A 23,632-nucleotide genomic window follows, 5' to 3' on the forward strand; every position below is an offset into this window, starting at 1 on the left:
ACAGGTATATTAGAGCATCACACAGGTATATTAGAGCATCACTGACCTGAGACACACAGGTATATTAGAGCATCACCCAGGTATATAAGAGCATCACTAACCTCAGATGTAATGATTGTGTTTGTCTGAAACATGTTTTTTCTCACCTGGTCCCGTGTCAGTCCATCCTGAGCAGCTTCCTCAGAGACCGTGGATTACTCTGAAGGAGAGAGATCAGACAAGTCCAACAGGTGAGAACTGCTCACACCTGGACACTCTGTAATTTACAGGTTATAAAGATGTTGTTTCATGTTTTCAGGAAAACACCTGTATTGATATAATAAAGTTAACCTGTGTGACGGTTTGATGTCTGCGTCAGCAGATCCATTTACAACTTTCTCCTTTGAAACTTAAAAACTTGCTGCTTTGTTTATTTTAGAAAGTTTACCTTTACACAGAATCAGAAACAAACTCTATAACAAATATTCCTCCTGTTCTCTCCATCACTCCCCAGCTGTGTTCACAGTCATGTGTTATAACGTGTTGTGTGATAAGTACGCCACGCGACAGCTGTATGGTTACTGTCCATCCTGGGCGCTCAGCTGGGAGTACAGGAAGAAAGGCATCATGGAGGAGATCACACACTGCGACGCTGACATCATCAGTTTACAGGTGAGCTAGTACGAAGGTGAAGGTTAACTGGTGGGTTGGTTGGTTGATACCTTGATGGGCTGACTTGTCCAACTCAAATATCCACGGCAGGAGGTCGGTGTCGCCTCTCTCTCTCTGACTCTCTTTCCGTCTCTCTCTGGCTCTCTCTCCGTCTCTCTCTGACTCTCTCTCTGGCTCTCTCTCTGACTCTCTCTCTGGCTCTCTCTCCGTCTCTCTCTGGCTCTCTCTGACTCTCTCTCCATCTCTCTCTGACTCTCTCTCTGGCTCTCTCTGACTCTCTCTCCGTCTCTCTCTGACTCTCTCTCCGTCTCTCTCTGACTCTCTCTCTGGCTCTCTCTGACTCTCTCTCCGTCTCTCTCTGACTCTCTCTCCGTCTCTCTCTGACTCTCTCTCCGTCTCTCTCTGGCTCTCTCTCCGTCTCTCTCTGACTCTCTCTCCGTCTCTCTCTGACTCTCTCTCTGGCTCTCTCTCTGACTCTCTCTCTGGCTCTCTCTCCGGCTCTCTCTGGCTCTCTCTGGCTCTCTCTGACTCTCTCTCTGGCTCTCTCTCCGTCTCTCTCTGACTCTCTCTCTGACTCTCTCTCTGGCTCTCTCTCCGTCTCTCTCTGGCTCTCTCTCCGTCTCTCTCTGACTCTCTCTCCGTCTCTCTCTGACTCTCTCTCTGGCTCTCTCTCTGGCTCTCTCTCCGGCTCTCTCTGGCTCTCTCTCTGACTCTCTCTCCGGCTCTCTCTGGCTCTCTCTCCGGCTCTCTCTGGCTCTCTCTCTGACTCTCTCTCTGACTCTCTCTCCGGCTCTCTCTGGCTCTCTCTGGCTCTCTCTGACTCTCTCTCTGGCTCTCTCTCCGTCTCTCTCTGACTCTCTCTCTGACTCTCTCTCTGGCTCTCTCTCCGTCTCTCTCTGGCTCTCTCTCCGTCTCTCTCTGACTCTCTCTCCGTCTCTCTCTGACTCTCTCTCTGGCTCTCTCTCTGACTCTCTCTCCGGCTCTCTCTGGCTCACTCTCTGGCTCTCTCTCTGACTCTCTCTCCGTCTCTCTCTGACTCTCTCCGGCTCTCTCTGGCTCTCTCTCTGGCTCTCTCTCTGGCTCTCTCCGGCTCTCTCCGGCTCTCTGCCAGGTCCAGCATGCTGCTGCAGGGCATAGAAGAGCAATCAATGAACAGTTTTCACCTGTGTTAACCAGCCTCAGCACTGCTCCCCCAACCCCAAGAACTAATGGCATTTGTGAGGGACGTACTCAGATCAAAGTCACCAGTGGGACAGGGTCATTTACACCAAAACAACTGCTTCAAGCTGAAACTAATGCAAGCCGGTTATCTTTCAACAAAATGCTTGTGGGTTGATTTGAAGCAGCAAGGTGGTCCAATGCCTCACCCCCAACTCACATAGTACAGAAGGTAACAAACTTGTGAACCCGAGGGGTTTCGACCGCTCTGCTGAGTCATGTCGCCAAGAAACCGCCTCTTCTAGCCGACCTCGGCTCGCTGGTTATGATCCGCTGCAGATTGCAAAAGCTGTGTTCACATATGTCCAAACGATCCGTGCATAACCAGCTGCTCCCTTTACGTTATCCTCTGCTTAATAATAATAATATTTACTGTCTTAACCTGTGTGTGTGTGTGTGTGTGTGTGTGTGTGTGTGTGCAGGAGGTGGAGACGCAGCAGTACTACACTCTGTTCCTAGAAACCCTGAAGGATCGTGGGTATGACGGGTATTTCTGTCCGAAGTCTCGAGCTAAACTCGTCTCTGAGGCTGAGAGGAAACATGTGGACGGCTGTGCTGTTTTCTTCAAAACACAGAAGTGAGTGAACGTAGTTTTTATGTTCTTGAACGCGTCCTGGACTCTGTGGGAGTTCTTCTGTAAGTTTTTGAAGTGAGTGAAGTAGTTTTTATACTCTTGAACGCGTCCTGGACTCTGTGGGAGTTCTTCTGTAAGTTTTTGAAGTGAGTGAACGTAGTTTTTATGTTCTTGAACGCGTCCTGGACTCTGTGGGAGTTCTTCTGTAAGTTTTTGAAGTGAGTGAAGTAGTTTTTATACTCTTGAACGCGTCCTGGACTCTGTGGGAGTTCTTCTGTAAGTTTTTGAAGTGAGTGAAGTAGTTTTTATACTCTTGAACGCGTCCTGGACTCTGTGGGGGTTCTTCTGTAAGTTTTTGAAGTGAGTGAAGTAGTTTTTATGTTCTTGAACGCATCCTGGACTCTGTGGGGGTTCTTCTGTAAGTTTTTGAAGTGAGTGAAGTAGTTTTTATGTTCTTGAACGCATCCTGGACTCTGTGGGGGTTCTTCTGTAAGTTTTTGAAGTGAGTGAAGTAGTTTTTATACTCTTGAACGCGTCCTGGACTCTGTGGGAGTTCTTCTGTAAGTTTTTGAAGTGAGTGAAGTAGTTTTTATGTTCTTGAACGCGTCCTGGACTCTGTGGGGGTTCTTCTGTAAGTTTTTGAAGTGAGTGAACGTAGTTTTTATGTTCTTGAACGCGTCCTGGACTCTGTGGGGGTTCTTCTGTAAGTTTTTGAAGTGAGTGAAGTAGTTTTTATACTCTTGAACGCGTCCTGGACTCTGTGGGGGTTCTTCTGTAAGTTTTTGAAGTGAGTGAACGTAGTTTTTATGTTCTTGAACGTGTCCTGGACTCTGTGGGGGTTCTTCTGTAAGTTTTTGAAGTGAGTGAAGTAGTTTTTATGTTCTTGAACGCGTCCTGGACTCTGTGGGAGTTCTTCTGTAAGTTTTTGAAGTGAGTGAACGTAGTTTTTATGTTCTTGAACGCATCCTGGACTCTGTGGGGGTTCTTCTGTAAGTTTTTGAAGTGAGTGAACGTAGTTTTTATGTTCTTGAACGCGTCCTGGACTCTGTGGGAGTTCTTCTGTAAGTTTTTGAAGTGAGTGAAGTAGTTTTTATACTCTTGAACGCGTCCTGGACTCTGTGGGAGTTCTTCTGTAAGTTTTTGAAGTGAGTGAACGTAGTTTTTATACTCTTGAACGCGTCCTGGACTCTGTGGGAGTTCTTCTGTAAGTTTTTGAAGTGAGTGAAGTAGTTTTTATACTCTTGAACGCGTCCTGGACTCTGTGGGGTTCTTCTGTAAGTTTTTGAAGTGAGTGAAGTAGTTTTTATACTCTTGAACGCGTCCTGGACTCTGTGGGGTTCTTCTGTAAGTTTTTTTGAGGTTTTGATATCAAAGGCTGTTTTGTGTTTAGACATTTCTTAAGAGGTGCTGAAAGATTCCTTTCTTAAAATACGACTTTCTGCAGGTTCACTTTGGTTCAGAAACACACAGTCGAGTTCAACCAAGTTGCCATGGCGAACTCTGAGGGGTCAGAGGTCATGCTGAACAGAGTCATGACCAAAGACAACATTGGGGTCGCCGTGCTGCTCGAGGTCAACAAAGACATTTTCTCTGAAGGTAAAAGAAAACACAAGACAGATCAATCAATCAACCAGTTCATCAATCAATCAATCAACCAGTTAATCAATCAATCAATCAATCAGTTGATCAATCAATCAATCAATCAATCAATCAATCAATCAATCAATCAATCAATCAATCAACCAGTTCATCAATCAACCAGTTCATCAATCAAATCAATCAACCAGTTAATCAATCAATCAATCAATCAACCAGTTCATCAATCAATCAATCAACCAGTTCATCAATCAATCAATCAACCAGTTCATCAATCACTTAATCAGTCAGTTAATCAGTCAGTTAATCAGTCCGTCAGTCAGTCAGTCAGTCAGTCAGTCAGTCAGTCAGTCAGTTAATCAGTCAGTTAATTAGTCAGTTAATCAGTCAGTTTATCAGTCCGTCAGTCAGTCAGTTAATCAGTCAGTCAGTTAATCAGTCAGTTAATCAGTCAGTTAATCAGTCAGTCAGTTAATCAGTCAGTTAATCGGTCAGTCAGTCAGTCAGTTAATCAGTCAGTCAGTTAATCAGTCAGTTAATCAGTCAGTTAATCAGTCAGTCAGTTAATCAGTCAGTTAATCGGTCAGTCAGTCAGTCAGTTAATCAGTCAGTCAGTTAATCGGTCAGTCAGTCAGTCATTTAATCAGTCAGTCAGTTAATCAGTCAGTTAATCAGTCAGTTAATCAGTCAGTCAGTTAATCAGTCAGTTAATCAGTCAGTTAATCAGTCAGTTAATCAGTCAGTCAGTTAATCATTCAGTTAATCAGTCAGTTAATCAGTCAGTTAATCAGTCAGTCAGTTAATCAGTCAGTTAATCAGTCAGTTAGTCAGTTAATCAGTCAGTTAGTTAATCAGTCAGTTAAGCAGTCAGTTAATCAGTCCGTCAGTCAGTCAGTTAATCAGTCAGTCAGTCAGTCAGTTAATCAGTCAGTCAGTCAGTCAGTTAATCAGTCAGTTAATCAGTCAGTTTATCAGTCAGTTTATCAGTCAGTTAATCAGTCAGTTAATCAGTCTGTTAATCAGTCAGTCAGTTAATCAGTCTGTTAATCAGTCAGTCAGTTAATCAGTCAGTCAGTCAGTTAATCAGTCAGTTAATCAGTCAGTTAATCAGTCCGTCAGTCAGTCAGTTAATCAGTCTGTTAATCAGTCAGTTTATCAGTCAGTTTATCAGTCAGTTAATCAGTCAGTTAATCAGTCAGTTAATCAGTCCGTCAGTCAGTTAATCAGTCAGTCAGTCAGTCAGTCAGTTAATCAGTCAGTTTATCAGTCAGTTAATCAGTCAGTCAGTTAATCAGTCAGTTTATCAGTCAGTTTATCAGTCAGTTTATCAGTCAGTTAATCAGTCAGTTAATCAGTCAGTTAATCAGTCCGTCAGTCCGTCAGTCAGTTAATCAGTCAGTCAGTCAGTCAGTCAGTCATGCAGTCAGTTAATCAGTCAGTTTATCAGTCAGTTAATCAGTCAGTCAGTTAATCAGTCAGTTTATCAGTCAGTTAATCAGTCAGTCCGTTAATCAGTCAGTTAATCAGTCCGTCAGTTTATCAGTCAGTCAGTCCGTTAATCAGTCAGTTAATCAGTCCGTCAGTCAGTCAGTTAATCAGTCAGTTAATCAGTCCGTCAGTCAGTCAGTCAGTTAATCAGTCAGTTAATCAGTCCGTCAGTCAGTCAGTTAATCAGTCAGTTAATCAGTCAGTTAATCAGTCAGTTAATCAGTCAGTTAATCAGTCAGTCAGTTAATCAGTCAGTTAATCAGTCAGTTAATCAGTCAGTTAATCAGTCAGTTAATCAGTCAGTCAGTTAATCAGTCAGTTAATCAGTCAGTTAATCAGTCAGTTAATCAGTCAGTCAGTTAATCAGTCAGTTAATCAGTCTGTTAATCAGTCAGTTAATCAGTCAGTTAGTTCTTATTCTTATTCCTATTCTTATGCCTTGTACAAAGAGAGCACAGTTTACCAAAGTCAAATTCCTTGTGTGTTCAAGCATACTTGGCGAATAAAGCTGATTCTGATTCTGATTCTGATTCTGATTAATCAGTCAGTTAATCAGTCAGTTAATCAGTCAGTTAATCAGTCAGTCAGTTAATCAGTCAGTTAATCAGTCAGTTAATCAGTCAGTTAATCAGTCAGTCTGTTAATCAGTCAGTTAATCAGTCAGTTAATCAGTCAGTTAATCAGTCTGGTAATCAGTCAGTTAATCAGTCTGTTAATCAGTCAGTTAATCAGTCAGTTAATCAGTCAGTCTGTTAATCAGTCAGTTAATCAGTCAGTTAATCAGTCAGTTAATCAGTCAGTCAGTTAATCAGTCAGTTAATCCTTCAGTTAATCAGTCAGTCAGTTAATCAGTCAGTTAATCAGTCAGTCAGTTAATCAGTCTGTTAATCAGTCAGTCAGTCAGTCAGTTAATCAGTCAGTCAGTTAATCAGTCTGTTAATCAGTCTGTTAATCAGTCAGTTAATCAGTCAGTCAGTCAGTCAGTTAATCAGTCAGTTAATCAGTCAGTTAATCAGTCAGTTAATCTACTCCAGTCTTCTTTCAGAAGTATTAAAGTCCTTCAGGACTCTTTTGTATGTAGTGATGTGTTCCTGCCACCAGGTGTCACTAATTGACTTTGATGGGAAGTGGTGAACTTCTTTTTTTAAACATTTATTCTTCTTCTGATATAATTGTACTCTCCCTCCCTTCATTGGCTGCACACCTGTGGTTTTCTTCTTCTGTGTTTTCAGGTGTGAAGCCTCCTCAGGAGAGGCAGTTGGTCTTGGTTGCAAACGCACACATGCACTGGGACCCTGAATTTTCTGATGTCAAATTGATCCAGACGATGATGTTCCTCTCTGAGCTAAAGAGCATCGCTGAGCGTACTTCGGGTTCCGTGGCAGCCGGCTCTCCCTCCTCGGACCCGTCCTCCATCCCGATTGTCCTCTGCGCCGACCTCAACTCTCTTCCTGACTCTGGTGTGACCGTCGCGCTCCCTTAGCATTTCAGTCTCTGTGTTGATACAGTTAGCATTCTACCTTTTCAGTGCTTCATTATAATCATTACAACCTGTAATCTAAGGATTATAACTCTTAATCTAAGGATTACAACTCTTAATCTAAGGATAACAACTCTTAATCTAAGGATTACAACTCTTAATCTAAGGATAACAACTCTTAATCTAAGGATTACAACTCTTAATCTAAGGATAACAACTCTTAATCTAAGGATTACAACTCTTAATCTAAGGATTACAACTCTTAATCTAAGGATTACAACTCTTAATCTAAGGATAACAACTCTTAATCTAAGGATTACAACTCTTAATCTAAGGATTACAACTCTTAATCTAAGGATTACAACTCTTAATCTAAGGATAACAACTCTTAATCTAAGGATTACAACTCTTAATCTAAGGATTACAACTCTTAATCTAAGGATTACAACTCTTAATCTAAGGATAACAACTCTTAATCTAAGGATAACAACTCTTAATCTAAGGATTATAACTCTTAATCTAAGGATTATAACTCTTAATCTAAGGATTATAACTCTTAATCTAAGGATTACAACTCTTAATCTAAGGATTATAACTCTTAATCTAAGGATTACAACTCTTAATCTAAGGATTACAACTCTTTTTTTTTTTTTTTTTTTTTTTTTTTTTTTTTAATACTCTTTTTTATTGATTTTTCAATTTTATAAACACAAACATTGTAACAAAATAAAACAAAACACATAGAAAACATAAAAAGTCCCACCCCAAACTAACAAAGAGCGCTGCGCTGTACATATACACAAGACAAATAAGTAAATGAAAAGACGACAGGAGACAGGTAAACATAGAGCACATATAAAAAATAAATGAAAGGGCAAACAGTCCTCATCCTCCAGGCACATATGATAGGTTATGTCTTCAGCAAGAAGGAATGCAGTGGTTTCCAGATCCTCCAGAACTTGTCTGGTTTTTGATTAAGGTCATGAGTCAACTTCTCGAGAGGAATAAGAGCAGAGATCTGTGATATCCACATGTCAACTGAAGGGGCCTGGGGAGTAGACCACCGCAGTAAAATACATTTTTTTGGCCAGAAACAAAAGAATTGTCAACAAAGACGTAGTGTCCGAGTCAAAGGAATTGTCTGGAGCGTGATTAAATAGACAGAGAGAGGGAGTCAGCAAAAGCTGTTTACCAATCGCCTTCTGGATCACAGAGTGAACTTCCCTCCAGAAAGTTTGAATGCGGTCACAAGACCAAAACAAATGAATAACTGTACCTTTATGTATATTACATTTAGAACAAAGATTGGAAGTGTCAGGGAACATTCTCTGGAGGCGAACCGGTGTGTAATAGGTTCGGTGAAAAAATTTAAAGTTCTGTTCATGAATAGAGATTGAGGTACATTTAGGAAAAAAACTGCTACAAATTTTGTCCCAGTCCACATGATTAAATGTCACCTCCAGGTCGCGCTCCCATAACGACTTCAGAGGGTCATAGCCTGAAGAATCAGAGTAAAGTAGTGAAGTATAGATCTTGGAAATCAGTCCTTTAAGCGATTTTGCCAGCGTTACAATGTTTTCCAGCTCTGACAGTCTCATGCGGATCTTGCCTGTCCTCAAGAGGGACCCCATGAAGTGACGAATTTGAAGGTATTTATAGAAGTCTTTGTGGGGAATATTAAAATCAGCCTTGATTTGCTCAAAAGACTTAACAGAGTCGGAGACCATCAGATGTGTAAAGTTTGACAGGCCCTTAGATGACCACTCCATCAAACCAATACTTCTAATCTGTGCTGGTAAATCTGGGTTCAGAGCCAGGGGAGAATACAAAGACATGACAGGGGAGATACTTAAGTGTTTCTTCACATCTCGCCAAACCAGTAGTGTGTTATAGACCATTATGTTATTTTTGAGATGGTTTAACTGAACCACATTATTTATAAAAGGGAGGGAGTTAAGCCTTCTGGGAAAACAAAATAGGGATTCAAGGTCCAACCATCGAGAATCTTTTCTGTTCATGAACCAGTTTGACATTGTTTTAAGTTGAGCTGACCAGTAATATAGTTGTAGATTAGGCAGGGACAAGCCTCCCAGATCCTTTGGCTTAGTAAGTAAAGAAAATTTAACTCTTGGGTGTTTGTTATTCCAAATATAACAAGAGATGTCTGAATTCAGTGACTTAAAGAAGGCAGGGGCCAGATAGCATGGGAGATTTTGAAATAGATAATTCAAACGGGGAAGAATGTTCATTTTTATAGTGTTGATTCTCCCAAGGAGGGAAGTTGGCAAGGAGGCCCATTTTGTCAGATCATTCTTAACCTTTTGAATTAGGGGTGAGTAGTTAGTTTCAAACAGATTATTTAAGTCAGGGGTGACAAATATACCTAAATATTTGAAACCCCTCTTGGACACTTGAAAAGGCGATTGTATTGACATATCTTGGGGAATATAAAAATGTGTAGCAACCGACTTCCCTAGGTTAATCTTATAACCCGACAAAGCACTAAATGTGGCTATAGATTTCAGGACTGCTGGAATTGATTGCTCAGGTTTATTCAGATATAAAAGGACGTCATCTGCAAATAAGGAAATAATATGGTTTTCTTCACCTATTTTAACTCCAGATATATCAGGGTTAATTCTGATGGCCTCAGCCAAAGGTTCAATAAACAATATAAATAATAAAGGTGAAAGGGGGCACCCCTGTCTACAGCCCCTGTGCACTGGGAAATTGTCAGACAGCAGGCCGTTAGTGTTAACTACAGCTATTGGGTCTGAATAAAAGGTTTTAATCATATTAATGAAGTTAGAACCTAGACCGAATTTTTCTAATACTGAAAACAAAAAAGACCATTCCACTCGATCAAAGGCCTTTTCGGCATCAAGGGAGACTATCAGCGCTGGGTTTTTATGGGTGTTAAGATACTGAACAATATTAAGACCACGGCGTACATTGTCTGAGCCATATCTTGATTTTACAAACCCTGCCTGATCTGGATTTATTATCTTCGGAAGAATGTTTTCTAATCTCCGAGCTAGCACCTTAGCAACAATTTTGTAGTCCACATTGAGGAGGCTAATGGGCCTAAATGATGAGCAGTCCAAAGGGTTTTTATCTTTTTTTAGAAGTAGACTAATGGAAGCGTATCTCCAGGAGGGAGGGATGCCGTCTCTTAAAATACCATTGAGGGCGGGCATAAAAATTGGGTTGATCTCTGGCCAGAATTTCTTAAAGAATTCTATTGGAAACCCATCTGGGCCTGGACACTTCCCGTTTGGCATAGAATTGATTGTGGCCCAGACTTCCTCCGGCGTGAATGTAGCGTTTAAACTGGAGCGATCCTCCTCCGCAATAGTAGGCAAGGTTATATTGTTTAGATGTGAAGCGATAGCAGCTGTGTCAGTCTTCCCTGCACTATACAGGGATTTATAAAAATCACGGAATGTGCTATTAACAGACACCGGATTACATGTAACATCCCCATTCTGTGTTCTTATCATATTAATTGAGCGGTCATTATTCTGATTTTTCAGTTGGTGGGTAAGCAAACGACTGGATTTGTTGCCAAATTCGTAGTATTTCTGTTTAGTGTAAAGTAATAGTTTCTGGACATGACGAGTATAATCCATATTAAGTTCAGTCTTAGCAGCCACTAGTGTTTTAAGATTTACTGGTGTGGGTGACTGTTTATGTATTTGCTCCAGCCTAGTCACTTCTTTTTCAAGGTTGTTTCTGTTTTCCTGTAAGACTTTTTTCTGGTAAGAGCTATAGGAAATAAGGTGCCCACGCAAGGTGGCTTTAGCTGCATCCCAGATTGTAGCAGAAGACACTGGAGAGCTTTTGTTATCAAGCCAAAATTGTGATAAATTGTTCCGTACAAAGGTGCAAAAAGGGTCGCTATTCAAAAATGACGTGTTAAATCTCCAGGTGGAAGTTTTAGGAATGTTAAATGCTGGGTTGATATACAAATGTACCGGAGCGTGATCTGATAGAACAATAGAGTCTATACAGCAAGTCTGAACAGCATGTGAAAATTTTTTGGGAATAAAAAAATAGTCTAGTCTAGAATATGACTTGTGGGGATGAGAGTAAAACGTGTAATCCCTCACTTTCGGATTTAAGTGTCGCCATATATCTATCAGTCCGGTATCTGTGCATAGATTTTTAAGGACGGCAGATGATCTCGGGTTAGAAATGTTTGCAGAGGAGGATTTATCTAGAGAAGCATTCATTATACAATTAAGATCACCGGCTAAGAAGCCTAGGCCATTGCAATGATGGTTAAACATCAAAATCATTTCTGACATAAACTGTGGTGAATCATTATTTGGGGCATAAATATTGAGAATAGTTATGTGTTGTTCAAGAATCGTACCCCTAATCAAAATAAATCTCCCTTCTGAGTCTTTTTCTTCATGTTCCAAAATGAAAGGAAGGTTCTTATTTATGAGAATGGCTGTGCCTTTTTTATTCTGTGAATGGGAGGAAAAGTAAACTTTGCCTACCCAGTCCATCTTAAGTTTCAGATGTTCTGTATCAGATAACTTTGTTTCCTGAAGTAATGCTATATCGGATTTTTGTTTTTTCAAATATGTTAAAATCTTCTTCCTTTTAATTACATGGCCCAATCCCTGGACATTCCAAGTAGTGATTTTAAATAGACCAGACATGATAGCTACAAAACTGGAAAGTACTTGAGTAGCCTGTACTGAATGTTGAGGGATTCATCAAGGTGCAAACATTTATATAAAAGAATGAACCTAAGCTCCAATCGTTTAACCAAAGAAAGATAGAGTACAAAAAACTAGAACAGCAGCGCTTACCCTCCCCTGTCCTGACCCCTAATGGCAGGAACAAAAAACCCTGTAAGAAGTCACTGGGCATTCTAAACATAGTCAAAATCCAAGTTTAACAGTTAGATCACAGTAACAACTGAGACATCCGAAACAATGCCCATATCCCAGGCTTAACGATGAATACCACTGAGAGACACCCCAAAATAATGGATTTCGAAATTGTGCTTTGACCACAACAATTGAAGTGTACTTCAAACACTGACTGAACACAAACTCATTTTAAGGACATACGAGCCATTCTAACTAAATTAAAATGTAAGTGCTATATTTGTAAGAAAACATCATGGAAGTGAAAAAGCACTATGGAGTGTGTGATCAAACTGAATAAAATGCAGAATTAGCAGTTGTTTGTTTTTTTTTTTTATATATAAATTCAGTGTTGCAAGGAGTGAAAAGGTGAGGGGGAGAAAAAAAAAGGCAGAGAGAAAGAGGAAACCAAAAATCACCTTATTTCCAAGGGAGAGAGCTACAAATTTAAACAGCTCTGTTGTATTATTCTCTCAGAGTCCATGTGGTGGTCACAACAGGGTACGTATTGTTCAATGGGGGCTCAGTGTACATATAAAGTCCGTCTTTCTCCATTGTAAGTTGTAGCATTAGAGATGAAGAGAATACCTCATTCAAGGGTATCCAGGAATGCAGCCGCAGACTCCGGGGTGTCAAAGAGGCGAATCTGCCCTTCGTGGAGACACCGGAGACGCGCTGGGTAGGCAAATCCACGATATTTATTATGGCGAGCCAGTGCTTTCCCCACGGTGTCAAACTCTCGCCGCCTTCGCAGGACCTCCGCGGACAGGTCAGGGTAGAAGCGTAGCTGGGAGTCACCATGGTGTATGTCGCGTTTTACAACTCTTAATCTAATTTCATTTTGCCCCCAGGTGTGGTGGAATACCTGAGCAATGGCGGTGTGGCTGACAACCACAAGGACTTCAAAGAACTCCGCTACAACGAATGTCTGATAAACTTCAACTGCAACGGAAAGAACGGCAACTCAGACGGCAACATCACCCACAACTTCCACCTGAAGAGTGCGTACGACGGCAACCTGATGCCTTACACCAACTACACCTACGACTTCAAGGTGAGCACTTAACCAACTACACCTACGACTTCAACTACACCTACGACTTCAACTACACCTACGACTTCAAGGTGAGCACTTAACCAACTACACCTACGACTTCAACTACACCTACGACTTCAACTACACCTACGACTTCAAGGTGAGCACTTAACCAACTACACCTACGACTTCAACTACACCTACGACTTCAACTACACCTACGACTTCAAGGTGAGCACTTAACCAACTACACCTACGACTTCAACTACACCTACGACTTCAACTACACCTACGACTTCAACTACACCTACGACTTCAAGGTGAGCACATAACCAACTACACCTACAACTTCAACTACACCTACGACTTCAACTACACCTACGACTTCAACTACACCTACGACTTCAAGGTGAGCACATAACCAACTACACCTACGACTTCAACTACACCTACGACTTCAACTACACCTACGACTTCAAGGTGAGCACTTAACCAACTACACCTACGACTTCAACTACACCTACGACTTCAAGGTGAGCACTTAACCAACTACACCTACGACTTCAAGGTGAGCACTTAACCAACTACACCTACGACTTCAACTACACCTACGACTTCAACTACACCTACGACTTCAAGGTGAGCACTTAACCAACTACACCTACGACTTCAAGGTGAGCACTTAACCAACTACACCTACGACTTCAACTACACCTACGACTTCAACTACACCTACGACTTCAACTACACCTACGACTTCAACTACACCTACGACTTTAACTACACCTATGAGTTTAACTACACCTATGACTTTAACTACACCTATGACTTTAACTACACCTATGACTTTAACTACACCTACGACTTTAACTACACCTATGACTTTAACTACACCTATGAGTTTAACTACACCTATGAGTTTAACTACACCTATGAGTTTAACTACACCTACGACTTTAACTACACCTATGACTTTAACTACACCTATGACTTTAACTACACCTATGACTTTAACTACACCTATGAGTTTAACTACACCTATGACTTTAACTACACCTATGACTTTAACTACACCTATGACTTTAACTACACCTATGACTTTAACTACACCTATGAGTTTAACTACACCTATGACTTTAACTACACCTATGATTTTAACTACACCTATGACCTCAACTACACCTATGTCTTTAACTACACCTATGTCTTTAACTACACCTATGTCTTTAACTACACCTATGTCTTTAACTACACCTATGATTTTAACTACACCTATGACCTCAACTACACCTATGTCTTTAACTACACCTATGTCTTTAACTACACCTACGACTTTTACTACACCTATGACTTTAACTACACCTATGACTTCGAGGTGAAAAGGTAATTTAATATTGAATAAATATTATAACCCGCCCCCCGTTTCCTCTCTACCTGCAGGGCGTGATCGACTACATATTTTTTTCGAAGACTCATCTGAGCGTGCTCGGCTTGATGGGACCCCTGGACAGCCAGTGGTTGATGGAGAACAACATCACCGGCTGCCCCCACCCCCACATCCCCTCAGACCACTTCTCTCTGTTAGCTCAGCTGGAGCTGAAGGCCCCCCACCCTCCACCCTCCCTGAATGGGCTTCACCTGCCGGTCCACAGGTAGTGCAACCAAAGAGGACCGGCCACTTCCTATCCCCACCTCCAACACTGCCCCCCTCACCTCCAGATTTATATACAAACCCCCTTCCTGCAGGTTTTTATAGCCCCTCCCCCCAGGTTTATAAGCCCCTCCCCCAGGTTTATAAGCCCCTCCCCCCAGGTTTCCCCACCTGCTGTACAGGATCACGTTAACACATCCACAGGGAGTGAAGTATTGGCCTGAGTGTTGCTCGTGTTTTTGCACACTGAAAATGTTTTCTATCTTTCTCTCTTTGAAGGGAGACGTTTAAACTCAAACTTACAAACAGGTGTTTTTATTTACAGGGGTCACAGTAAACTGTGAAGACTCTGATCAGTGACTCTGATCAGGGGATGAATGTTTTTACCAAAGGATCAATACTACATTTCGTTTGTTATTTGTGGTGATTTCAGTGAATACAGACTTTTTACTTGGTGTCACATGATTAGTTTGAAGCCCTTTATATAAATGTTACCTCAGGGCTATGCTATGCATCAGACATACCTCTCAAAGACTCCCACAGTCAAAACCAAACAGAAAGCTTTTATTCTGAAAATCCTGTAAGCACAGGAAATGTTAGTTTGTGTTTTTGTTTGTGAGTTTTTAATGAAGCTAGCTTTCAGACACTAACATCAAAGAGTTTAAAATGTTTAAGGATGAAAAAGATAAAATTTATTCAACATTTGAAAAGTATAGATGAGCTGAGTGACTCAAACAGCCAGTGGAAGTCGTGATGGACGGATTCGGTCTGAAACCTCACTCGTCCTTGATAAATGTCGGGGTCTCCTTGAGTCTGCCTCACTGTGTTTGTGTTTATTGAACCTCTGTCGTAGACTCAGACGTTGTTCAGATTGAATCAGATTCATGTTCACTGTGTTCAGTGTTTTGAAGTGAAGCCATGATTTCAGGATAAGTGTCGGTACAATAGAAACATTGAAACCTCATCAGGATCTGTTGAAAGCTTCCTGGACGGCAGTAATTTCAGCTTTGCTCCATTTGCACATAATTTATCTGTCATTCACGAAGCTCCTATTTAATTTAACGTCAGAGCATTTTCAGGCTTATACTTCACTCCTGAACTCACCTGTCTGTTTTTAAATTTAAAAAAGCCTTTTACTAAAATCTGTGAGGAGAAAGAAAGCTCAGACTTAAAGAACTGATCCTCTTCCTCAAAGATGTTTTTATTTCTATGATGATGAACTCCATCTGTCCTCTCCGAGAAACAAAGCGTCTCTGTTTCTGAACTTTCTCTGTCTGAAACCAACATGCAGTCTTTGATGGTACTTTGTACGATTCAGTTTTACAGAATTTTTGAGAAAAAAAGATAAATGTCAGGTTTAAAAGCTTTCTGTGTCGTTGTCTTTTTATTTCTCTGAAAGATTTTCACGTAATGATGCAGCCTTAAAACATCTTCACTCATCAACACATGAACATTTCACCTTTCTTCAAATTCTTCATCTGTTTTCACACTCTTCATTTCATCGTGTCGTTCATTCATTCTGTTTCTGTGGAGACAAACTGTAAAAACTGTTCCTCAATCATGTAATTCACAGCAGCTCTGCCCAGCAGACTTCAGATTAACACAGATTAACCTCAAGGATCCACTCATAGATTAATTAATCTCAGTCGGCCGTGAGAGGTGTGGAAAACAGCGTTTCTTTTATTTATTGTTAAATGTGTTTTTCAGTTTCCTGCGCTCTATCAGTCACTTCCTGTCAGATACTCTTCCATGCATCACAGAAACAAACTGACTTTACCTCATCACAGTTTGTCTGTTGGCGACCCATGGCGCTCCGGACACGGTGCCTAGCCATGTAGCATGAACATGTCAGTGTCAGGGTTAGTGGATAGCTGTCAGTCATTAGCCAGTTAGCTTGATACACTTTGGACAAAAATGGGTGATGATAAAATATATCAGACTACAAACCCAGACAGCGTGAGAGTTAACAGTGTTCACAAGAACTACCCGTTAGCATTAAGAAGAAGCTAACTGTGTAGAACTACACGTTAGCATTAAGAAGAAGCTAACTGTGTAGATCAACACATTAGCATTAAGAAGAAGCTAACTGTGTAGATCAACACGTTAGCATTAAGAAGAAGCTAACTGTGTAGATCAACACGTTAGCATTAAGAAGAAGCTAACTGTGTAGAGCAACACGTTAGCATTAAGAAGAAGCTAACTGTGTAGATCAACACGTTAGCATTAAGAAGAAGCTAACTGTGTAGATCAACACGTTAGCATTAAGAAGAAGCTAACTGTGTAGATCAACACGTTAGCATTAAGAAGAAGCTAACTGTGTAGAACAACACGTTAGCATTAAGAAGAAGTTAACTGTGTAGATCAACACGTTAGCATTAAGAAGAGGCTAACTTTGTAGAACAACACGTTAGCATTAAGAAGAAGCTAACTGTGTAGATCAACACGTTAGCATTAAGAAGAAGCTAACTGTGTAGATCAACACGTTAGCATTGAGAAGAAGCTAACTGTGTAGAACAACACGTTAACATTAAGAAGAAGCTAACTGTGTAGATCAACACGTTAGCATTAAGAAGAAGCTAACTGTGTAGATCAACACGTTAGCATTAAGAAGAAGCTAACTGTGTAGATCAACACGTTAGCATTAAGAAGAAGCTAACTGTGTAGATCAACACGTTAGCATTGAGAAGAAGCTAACTGTGTAGAACAACACGTTAACATTAAGAAGAAGCTAACTGTGTAGATCAATACGTTAGCATTAAGAAGAAGCTAACTGTGTAGATCAACACGTTAGCATTAAGAAGAAGCTAACTGTGTAGATCAACACGTTAGCATTAAGAAGAAGCTAACTGTGTAGAACAACACGTTAGCATTAAGAAGAAGCTAACTGTGTAGATCAACACGTTAGCATTAAGAAGAAGCTAACTGTGTAGATCAACATGTTAGCATTAAGAAGAAGCTAACTGTGTAGATCAACACGTTAGCATTAAGAAGAAGCTAACTGTGTAGATCAACATGTTAGCATTAAGAAGAAGCTAACTGTGTAGATCAACACGTTAGCATTAAGAAGAAGCTAACTGTGTAGATCAACACGTTAGCATTAAGAAGAAGCTAACTGTGTAGATCAACATGTTAGCATTAAGAAGAAGCTAACTGTGTAGATCAACACGTTAGCATTAAGAAGAAGCTAACTGTGTAGATCAACACGTTAGCATTATGAAGAAGCTAACTGTAGATCTGCTCAGAGATGGTGAACCGGGCGACCCTAGACTGACCTCTGAATGTAAAACATGCATCATATATGTTTCTGTAAAATAAGTTCAGAAACATAACCAGCACAGAAACTGTCTCGTTTAAATTCACATTATATGGATTAACCCAGTTTGAGGCTGACAGCTTCCAAACATGATGACAGGTAATATTTCAGCGAGGCTTGTCGTTGTCCAATCACAGGTTAATAAACTGGTTTCTGACAGATCTGGATTTAAAGGTTTAACCCACTTATTTCTTCCAGGTCTCAGTTTCCTTCTTTTACTAAATGGATTCAGTCATGTGGGTTGCACGGCGGTGCAGTGGGTAGTGCTGTTGCCTCACAGCTAGAAGGTTCCTGGTCCAAATCCCCGGTCGGGCTGGTGCCTTTCTGTGTTGAGTTTGTATGTTCTCTCCGTGCATGCGTGGGTTCTCTCCGGGTTCTCCGGCTTCCTCCCACAGTCCAGAAACATCCTCACCATGTTGATTGATTGCTCTAAATTGCCCGTAGGTGTGAGTGTGTGTCTAGATAATGGATGGATGGATTCATGTAAGAAGATGTAGATATGCAGATTTTGCCAAGGTCGCTGCATGTCAGTAACTTTTGTTTCCTTTATGTTTAGTCTGTAAAGTGAAACTCTGTGAGGTCCTCATTCATCCAAAGTCACAAAGTGTTTCATTTGAGGATTTGAAAGAGCTAAATTTGAGACGAGCTGCTCCTCTCAACCCTCCGACACAGACAGAGGAAGAAGCAGAGCGGTTGAGTCAAAGGGATTTTTGTGGTGAAGAGCTGCTAGACCGTGACGAAGCAGGTTCAAGGTTTTGGTTTGAGTCGGCATCTCTTTAGTTTCATTTACTCTTCATGCCACCTGTTGACAACAAATAATGAGCATCAGAATAGAAACTGATTTTAGTGGTGGTCTGAAATATGTTGCTCTAATTCTTTATCCTTCTTTGGGTTTATTTTACTTCATTCCAAATCCCAACAAACTTTCTCCTCAGACTCCAAAAAAATCCGGTCTAGACCGGACTCTATGTTCTATTATTAACAAAGACCCAACATCAAGACCGGATCAGATCCAGTCCCATCTTCCAGACAGGACTCAGTCTGATCTCATCTTAATCCACCATGAGCAGAGCACTTTGCAGCATTTAGCAAGTTACAGTGGCAAGGACAAACTTCCTTTAACAGGCAGAAACCTCCAGCAGGACCAGACTCATGTTAGACACACATCTGCTGAGACCGTGTTGGAGAGAGGGATAGAGGGAGATGAAGAGAGAGAGAGAGAGAGAGAGAGAGAGAGAGAGAGAAAAAGAGAGAGGGATAGAGGGATGATAGAGAGAGATGAAGAGAGAGGGATAGAGGGAGATGAAGAGAGAGAGAGAGAGAGAGAGAGAAAGAAAGAGAGAGAGAGAGAGGGGGATAGAGGGATGATAGAGAGAGATGAAGAGAGAGAGGGATAGAGGGAGATGAAGAGAGAGAGAGAGAAAGCGAGAGACAGAGAGAGAGAGGGATAGAGGGATGATAGAGAGAGATGAAGAGAGAGGGATGATAGAGGAGAGACTACCCTAACATGTATGTAGACCCGTCTGTGTTGTTCGGGGGTCTGATGATGGACAGGTTAACCTTTACTCCTCAATACAAACAGCTCCACAGCGCCCCCTGCAGGCCGGTGTTTTGGTTAGGGTTACTCTGTTAGGGGGGTTTAGGACCGTCTCTGCTCGTAAGGCGTCTTGAGAGAACGTGGTGATCTGGCTGTATAAACAGAGATTGATTGACGTTGTATAGTTCCTGTATTTGCAGCTTGCTGGCCGTTGTTCTGGGTTTCCTCTTGGTTTAGAGGACCTGCCAGTCTCCCATGAGGGTCTTTGTTCTGGTTTTGATGAACCAGTTGTCCTCAGTGACAGAGCGTCTGAGACGCATGCTTAATGATCCTTTTTAGATCTTTTAAAAGACGATGTTCTCCTCTATAACGTATTTAATGTTTATAAGTGGAGTTCTGTAATCTCTGACTCCAAAGGGAGTTTATCTGCAGTTACAATAATCTCGATTCTGACACCCAAGCAGAAACCAAACATATGAATTTAAACATCCTGTGACTGTAAGCAAAAAAAAAAATACTTTTATTGTTTTAAGAAAAGTGGAGACAGAATTTCAGACCCTTTAAAATAAAACCAGACGTAAATCTTTCTTTAATAATTTTATTCTTCACAGATGATCAGGTTTGTGTTCATTAATAACAGGATATTGAAATGTTAAGCCCATGAATCCTTGAGTCAACACAAAGTGTGATGTTTAGTTAATGATAGAAGCAGATGACACCATGGAGGAATTGGAGTTTGATCTCCTGTAAAACAAAAGGAAAGTTATTAGTGACTTAAAAGTCAGAAAGTTTGTATTTTGTTACAAATCAAAAAGAAAAACATGGCGTCTAACACACACAGGTGTCCAGCTAACCCTGTTAGCAGGTTAGCTCTTGGTAGCATGTGTCTACTTCTAAACGTCTAAAGCGCATTTACAAAGTTCACGTTCATGGTTACACAAACAAACAACAGTGAAAATAAACAGCTGTAGTAATATTAGTGTATGAATGACACATATTTAAGACGTCTCCATGACAACAAGCAATTTTAGTGCTGGACTGTCACTCACAATTTAACTTCATGTTTAATCATTATTTATTAATATAGACTTTCTTACTAAAACTCCAGGCGGGTTACATACTTGATTCTGATTGGTCAAAAGCTAACAACAGTGAATTAATTAATAAAACACCAGGAACACACTGATCACCCACATCATATCAAATCAATCCACAGTGGCAAAATCTGTTGGCTTTCATTAGCATGCTAACATGGTAGGCTAAACAACATGGAGAATATCTTATATATCTTTGACTCTATATTATATATATATATATATATATATATATATATATATATAAATATATATATTATAAATATATATATACATAAAATATATGATTTACTTTACCTGACGCTTTTAACTTTGTTCCTATACAATACTCTTATCGTGTTGAAATGCATGAAATATTTTTTTATGTATATATTAAAATGTTTACCTTTGCAGATTGCTGAACAGGTTGTTCACCCATATCCCTTTCGGATCAAGGCAAATCTTTTTGCCCCTCCTTGTCGTCACGCTGAATAAAAAAATTAAACATCAAATTTATTTTTGATAAATCAGTGAAAGAAATTACTGCTCTACTCAATGATGGAATTCACCTGAGTAAAACCAAGTTGAGCAGAGTCACAGGTGAGTAAACCAGAGAAAGATCAACACTCTTACTTTATAAGGACTGGGACTTTAATTATTACCCTGACAGCAGCTGTAATGAAACCAGTTTACCATAGTGGTGGAATTGTGTGCTTCATGTAACAGAGGCTAAATAAAAGAAATAAAGATATTAAACAGCCCAAATAACAAAGTTAAAAAGGCTGATTGTTTTTTTTGAGGACTTACATGATCTCCAACCAGCGGCACCGTCCTGAAACTGGAATCACCTCGACCTTCTGGATGACCCGGGGCGAGATGGGCCCGGGGATGGTATTGATGCAGTTACACCCCTGCGTGGAATAAGCTGTAAAATATCAAATAAAAAGATATTATCAAACTTTGCTCTCCCTCTGTGATGTCTAACATCTGTCTGAATGTAAAGTAAGAAATGTAATGTAAATAAAATATCTGTAAATTCGCCATCAGTGGTCTATATTTTAATCTAACTATAGTATTTAATATTTAACTACAGAAAAAATTTTAACTATCAAAACATGAGGTACATTTTTAAAACAGCCCTCAAACACAAAGGACTTATAAATTTGAACATAATAATCAAAAACAATAAGATGTTACTAAAACAACATTTTTATATTATTTTTTGTTACCTGCTTATTGTTGGATTTCAAAACACACAGAATCTAAATCTGGTGTTAGTCGTGTCATCTTAAGCCTGATTCAGAATTAGATGATATTGTGATGACATCACTTCATTGGTTTGTTGAATTTTAAGTCACAAAACCCCAAAATATCAAAGAGGAAGGAGGAAATCTGACAGGTTGGAGTAAGACAGGAGGAAGTAAGACCAGTCCTTGAGTTTTAAGAACATGGAACAAATCGTCCTTACCTTGCAGTCCGAGGATGCAGCAGAAAGTCAGAGCGCACAGGAGGAGCCGCGGTTTGGTCGTCATGTCAGCGTTTGCTTTGATGTTCAGCAGCGATATGAGGATGTGAGAGTGATGAGACAGAGTGAAAGGGGTCTGTGTTTATAAAGCAGAAAAAAAGGAAGTATGTTTAAAAAAAATCTCTGCACTCCTCCTGTTTCTACAGAAAGCCAATGCAAAGACTGTGGTGTAATAACTATTACATTTTGTCATGTTACAAGCACAAACTTTATTTTATTGGGATACTTGTGAAGTGGAAGGGAAATGATAAATGGTGTTAAACATTTTTTACAAATAAAAATCTGAAAGTGTGGCGTGCATATGTATTCACCCCCCTTTAAGGAAGTTTAAGTTAGGTAATAAAATCATATCCCAAGCTTTGAACATCTCACAGAGTTCAATCCATCATCTGAAAATTAAAAGTGTAAGGAACAACTTCAAACCTACCAAGACATGCCGTCCTCCTAAAGTGACAGGACGGGGAAGGAGAGCACTGATCAGAGAAGCAGCCAAGAGGCCGACGGTAACTCTGGAGGAGCTGCAGAGATCCACAGCTCAGGTTAGAGGATCTGTCCACAGGACTAATATTAGTCCTGCACTCCACAAAACTTGTTTTTTATGGAGGAGGGTCATTATAGAAAGAAATCAATAAGAAGTCCCAGTTAAAGTTTGCCACTAGTCATGTAGGGACACAGCAAACATTTGGAAGCAGGGGCTCTGGTCAGATGAGACCAAAATTCAACTTTTTGTCCTACATGTAAAACACCTAACCCTAACACTGAGCATCGTCCTGAATACACCTTACTCTCCGTGAAACATGGTGGAGGCAGCATCATGCTGTGGGAAGGCTTCTCTTCAGCAGGGACAGGGAAGCTGTCAGAGTTGATGGGAGGATGGATGGAGCTAAATACAGGACCATCCTGGAAGAAAACCAGTTACAGGCTCCAAAAGACTTGAGACTGGGGCGGAGGTACACCTTCCAGCAGGACAACAAACCTAAACACACAGCCAGAGCTACAAGGGAACGGTTCAGATCAAAGCATGTTCATGTGTTTGAATGGCCCAGTCAAAGTCCAGACCTGAATCCTGTTGAGAATCTGTTTACGGACTCCCTCCATCCGGTCTAACTGAACTGGATCTGTTTTGCTCAGAAGAATGGTCAGAGAGTTGTCTCTACATGTGCTCAGCGTACAGTCCCACTCCTAAAGACAGCTGTAACTGAAGCGAAACGTGGTTCAACAATATTTAACAACATGTATCATTTTACTATTACTTCACAATTCTGCACTACTTTGTCTATCACATAAAATCCTAATGAAATAATTTTCAGCTTGTGCTTGTAATGTGACAAAATTTAGAACATTTCAAGGGGAATGAAAACTTTTGCAAGCACTGTAACTACTATTATTAATCCTACTTCCATGTGTGTTGGCTGTGTGTCGCTAAAACAAGAAAAGAATGGTGTTCCCCTCTTGAAGTCTTTTCTTTGCCAACCCTGACAGACCTGCTAACTTTGTTTTGCATGAACTTCTGGTAATTTGAAATATCGTGGTTTTCTCTGGGGATTTTTTTAACCTTGAAAAATGATCTCCCAATGGCAAAGAACATTTTGTGTTTGTGAGTTATA

The 23,632-nt window shown here is 40.5% G+C and overlaps 2 protein-coding genes across 2 annotated transcripts in view; one reads left to right on the forward strand and one right to left on the reverse strand.

Moving 5' to 3' along the window:
* The window catches only part of cnot6l (CCR4-NOT transcription complex, subunit 6-like), a 24,851-nt gene extending 8,908 nt beyond the window's left edge, over positions 1 to 15,943 (forward strand). The window contains exons 6-12 of the mRNA XM_034679128.1: positions 162 to 230; positions 494 to 651; positions 2,292 to 2,446; positions 3,888 to 4,039; positions 6,760 to 6,987; positions 12,742 to 12,944; positions 14,367 to 15,943. Of these exons, the coding sequence (XP_034535019.1) occupies positions 162 to 230; positions 494 to 651; positions 2,292 to 2,446; positions 3,888 to 4,039; positions 6,760 to 6,987; positions 12,742 to 12,944; positions 14,367 to 14,582 (1,181 nt within the window). The 3' untranslated portion in view covers positions 14,583 to 15,943. The remainder of the gene's footprint in view (positions 1 to 161; positions 231 to 493; positions 652 to 2,291; positions 2,447 to 3,887; positions 4,040 to 6,759; positions 6,988 to 12,741; positions 12,945 to 14,366) is intronic.
* Positions 15,944 to 20,009: 4,066 nt separating this feature from the next.
* Positions 20,010 to 22,839, reverse strand: LOC117809674 (C-X-C motif chemokine 10-like). Its single transcript, XM_034679127.1, has 6 exons — positions 22,811 to 22,839; positions 22,453 to 22,543; positions 21,969 to 22,101; positions 21,308 to 21,425; positions 20,907 to 20,987; positions 20,010 to 20,171 (listed from the first exon to the last, which is right to left on the reverse strand). Exons 1-6 carry the CDS (start codon positions 22,822 to 22,824, stop codon positions 20,120 to 20,122), a joined length of 489 nt encoding a protein of 162 aa, XP_034535018.1. The 5' UTR covers positions 22,825 to 22,839; the 3' UTR covers positions 20,010 to 20,119.
* Positions 22,840 to 23,632: the final 793 nt, after the last annotated feature.

The sequence above is a fragment of the Notolabrus celidotus genome, unplaced genomic scaffold (genome assembly GCF_009762535.1).
Source record: "Notolabrus celidotus isolate fNotCel1 unplaced genomic scaffold, fNotCel1.pri scaffold_335_arrow_ctg1, whole genome shotgun sequence".
Lineage (NCBI taxonomy): Eukaryota > Metazoa > Chordata > Actinopteri > Labriformes > Labridae > Notolabrus > Notolabrus celidotus.

Bases quoted from the DNA above. Each gene is read 5' to 3' on its own strand.
- LOC117809674 (XM_034679127.1), bottom strand. The intron at 22,102-22,452 runs GTAGGTTTGAAG...TTATAAACACAG, and splicing joins TAGGAGGACGGCATGTCTTG to ACCCCTTTCACTCTGTCTCA. The intron at 21,426-21,968 runs GTAAGGACGATT...GATATTTTACAG, and splicing joins CTGCATCCTCGGACTGCAAG to CTTATTCCACGCAGGGGTGT.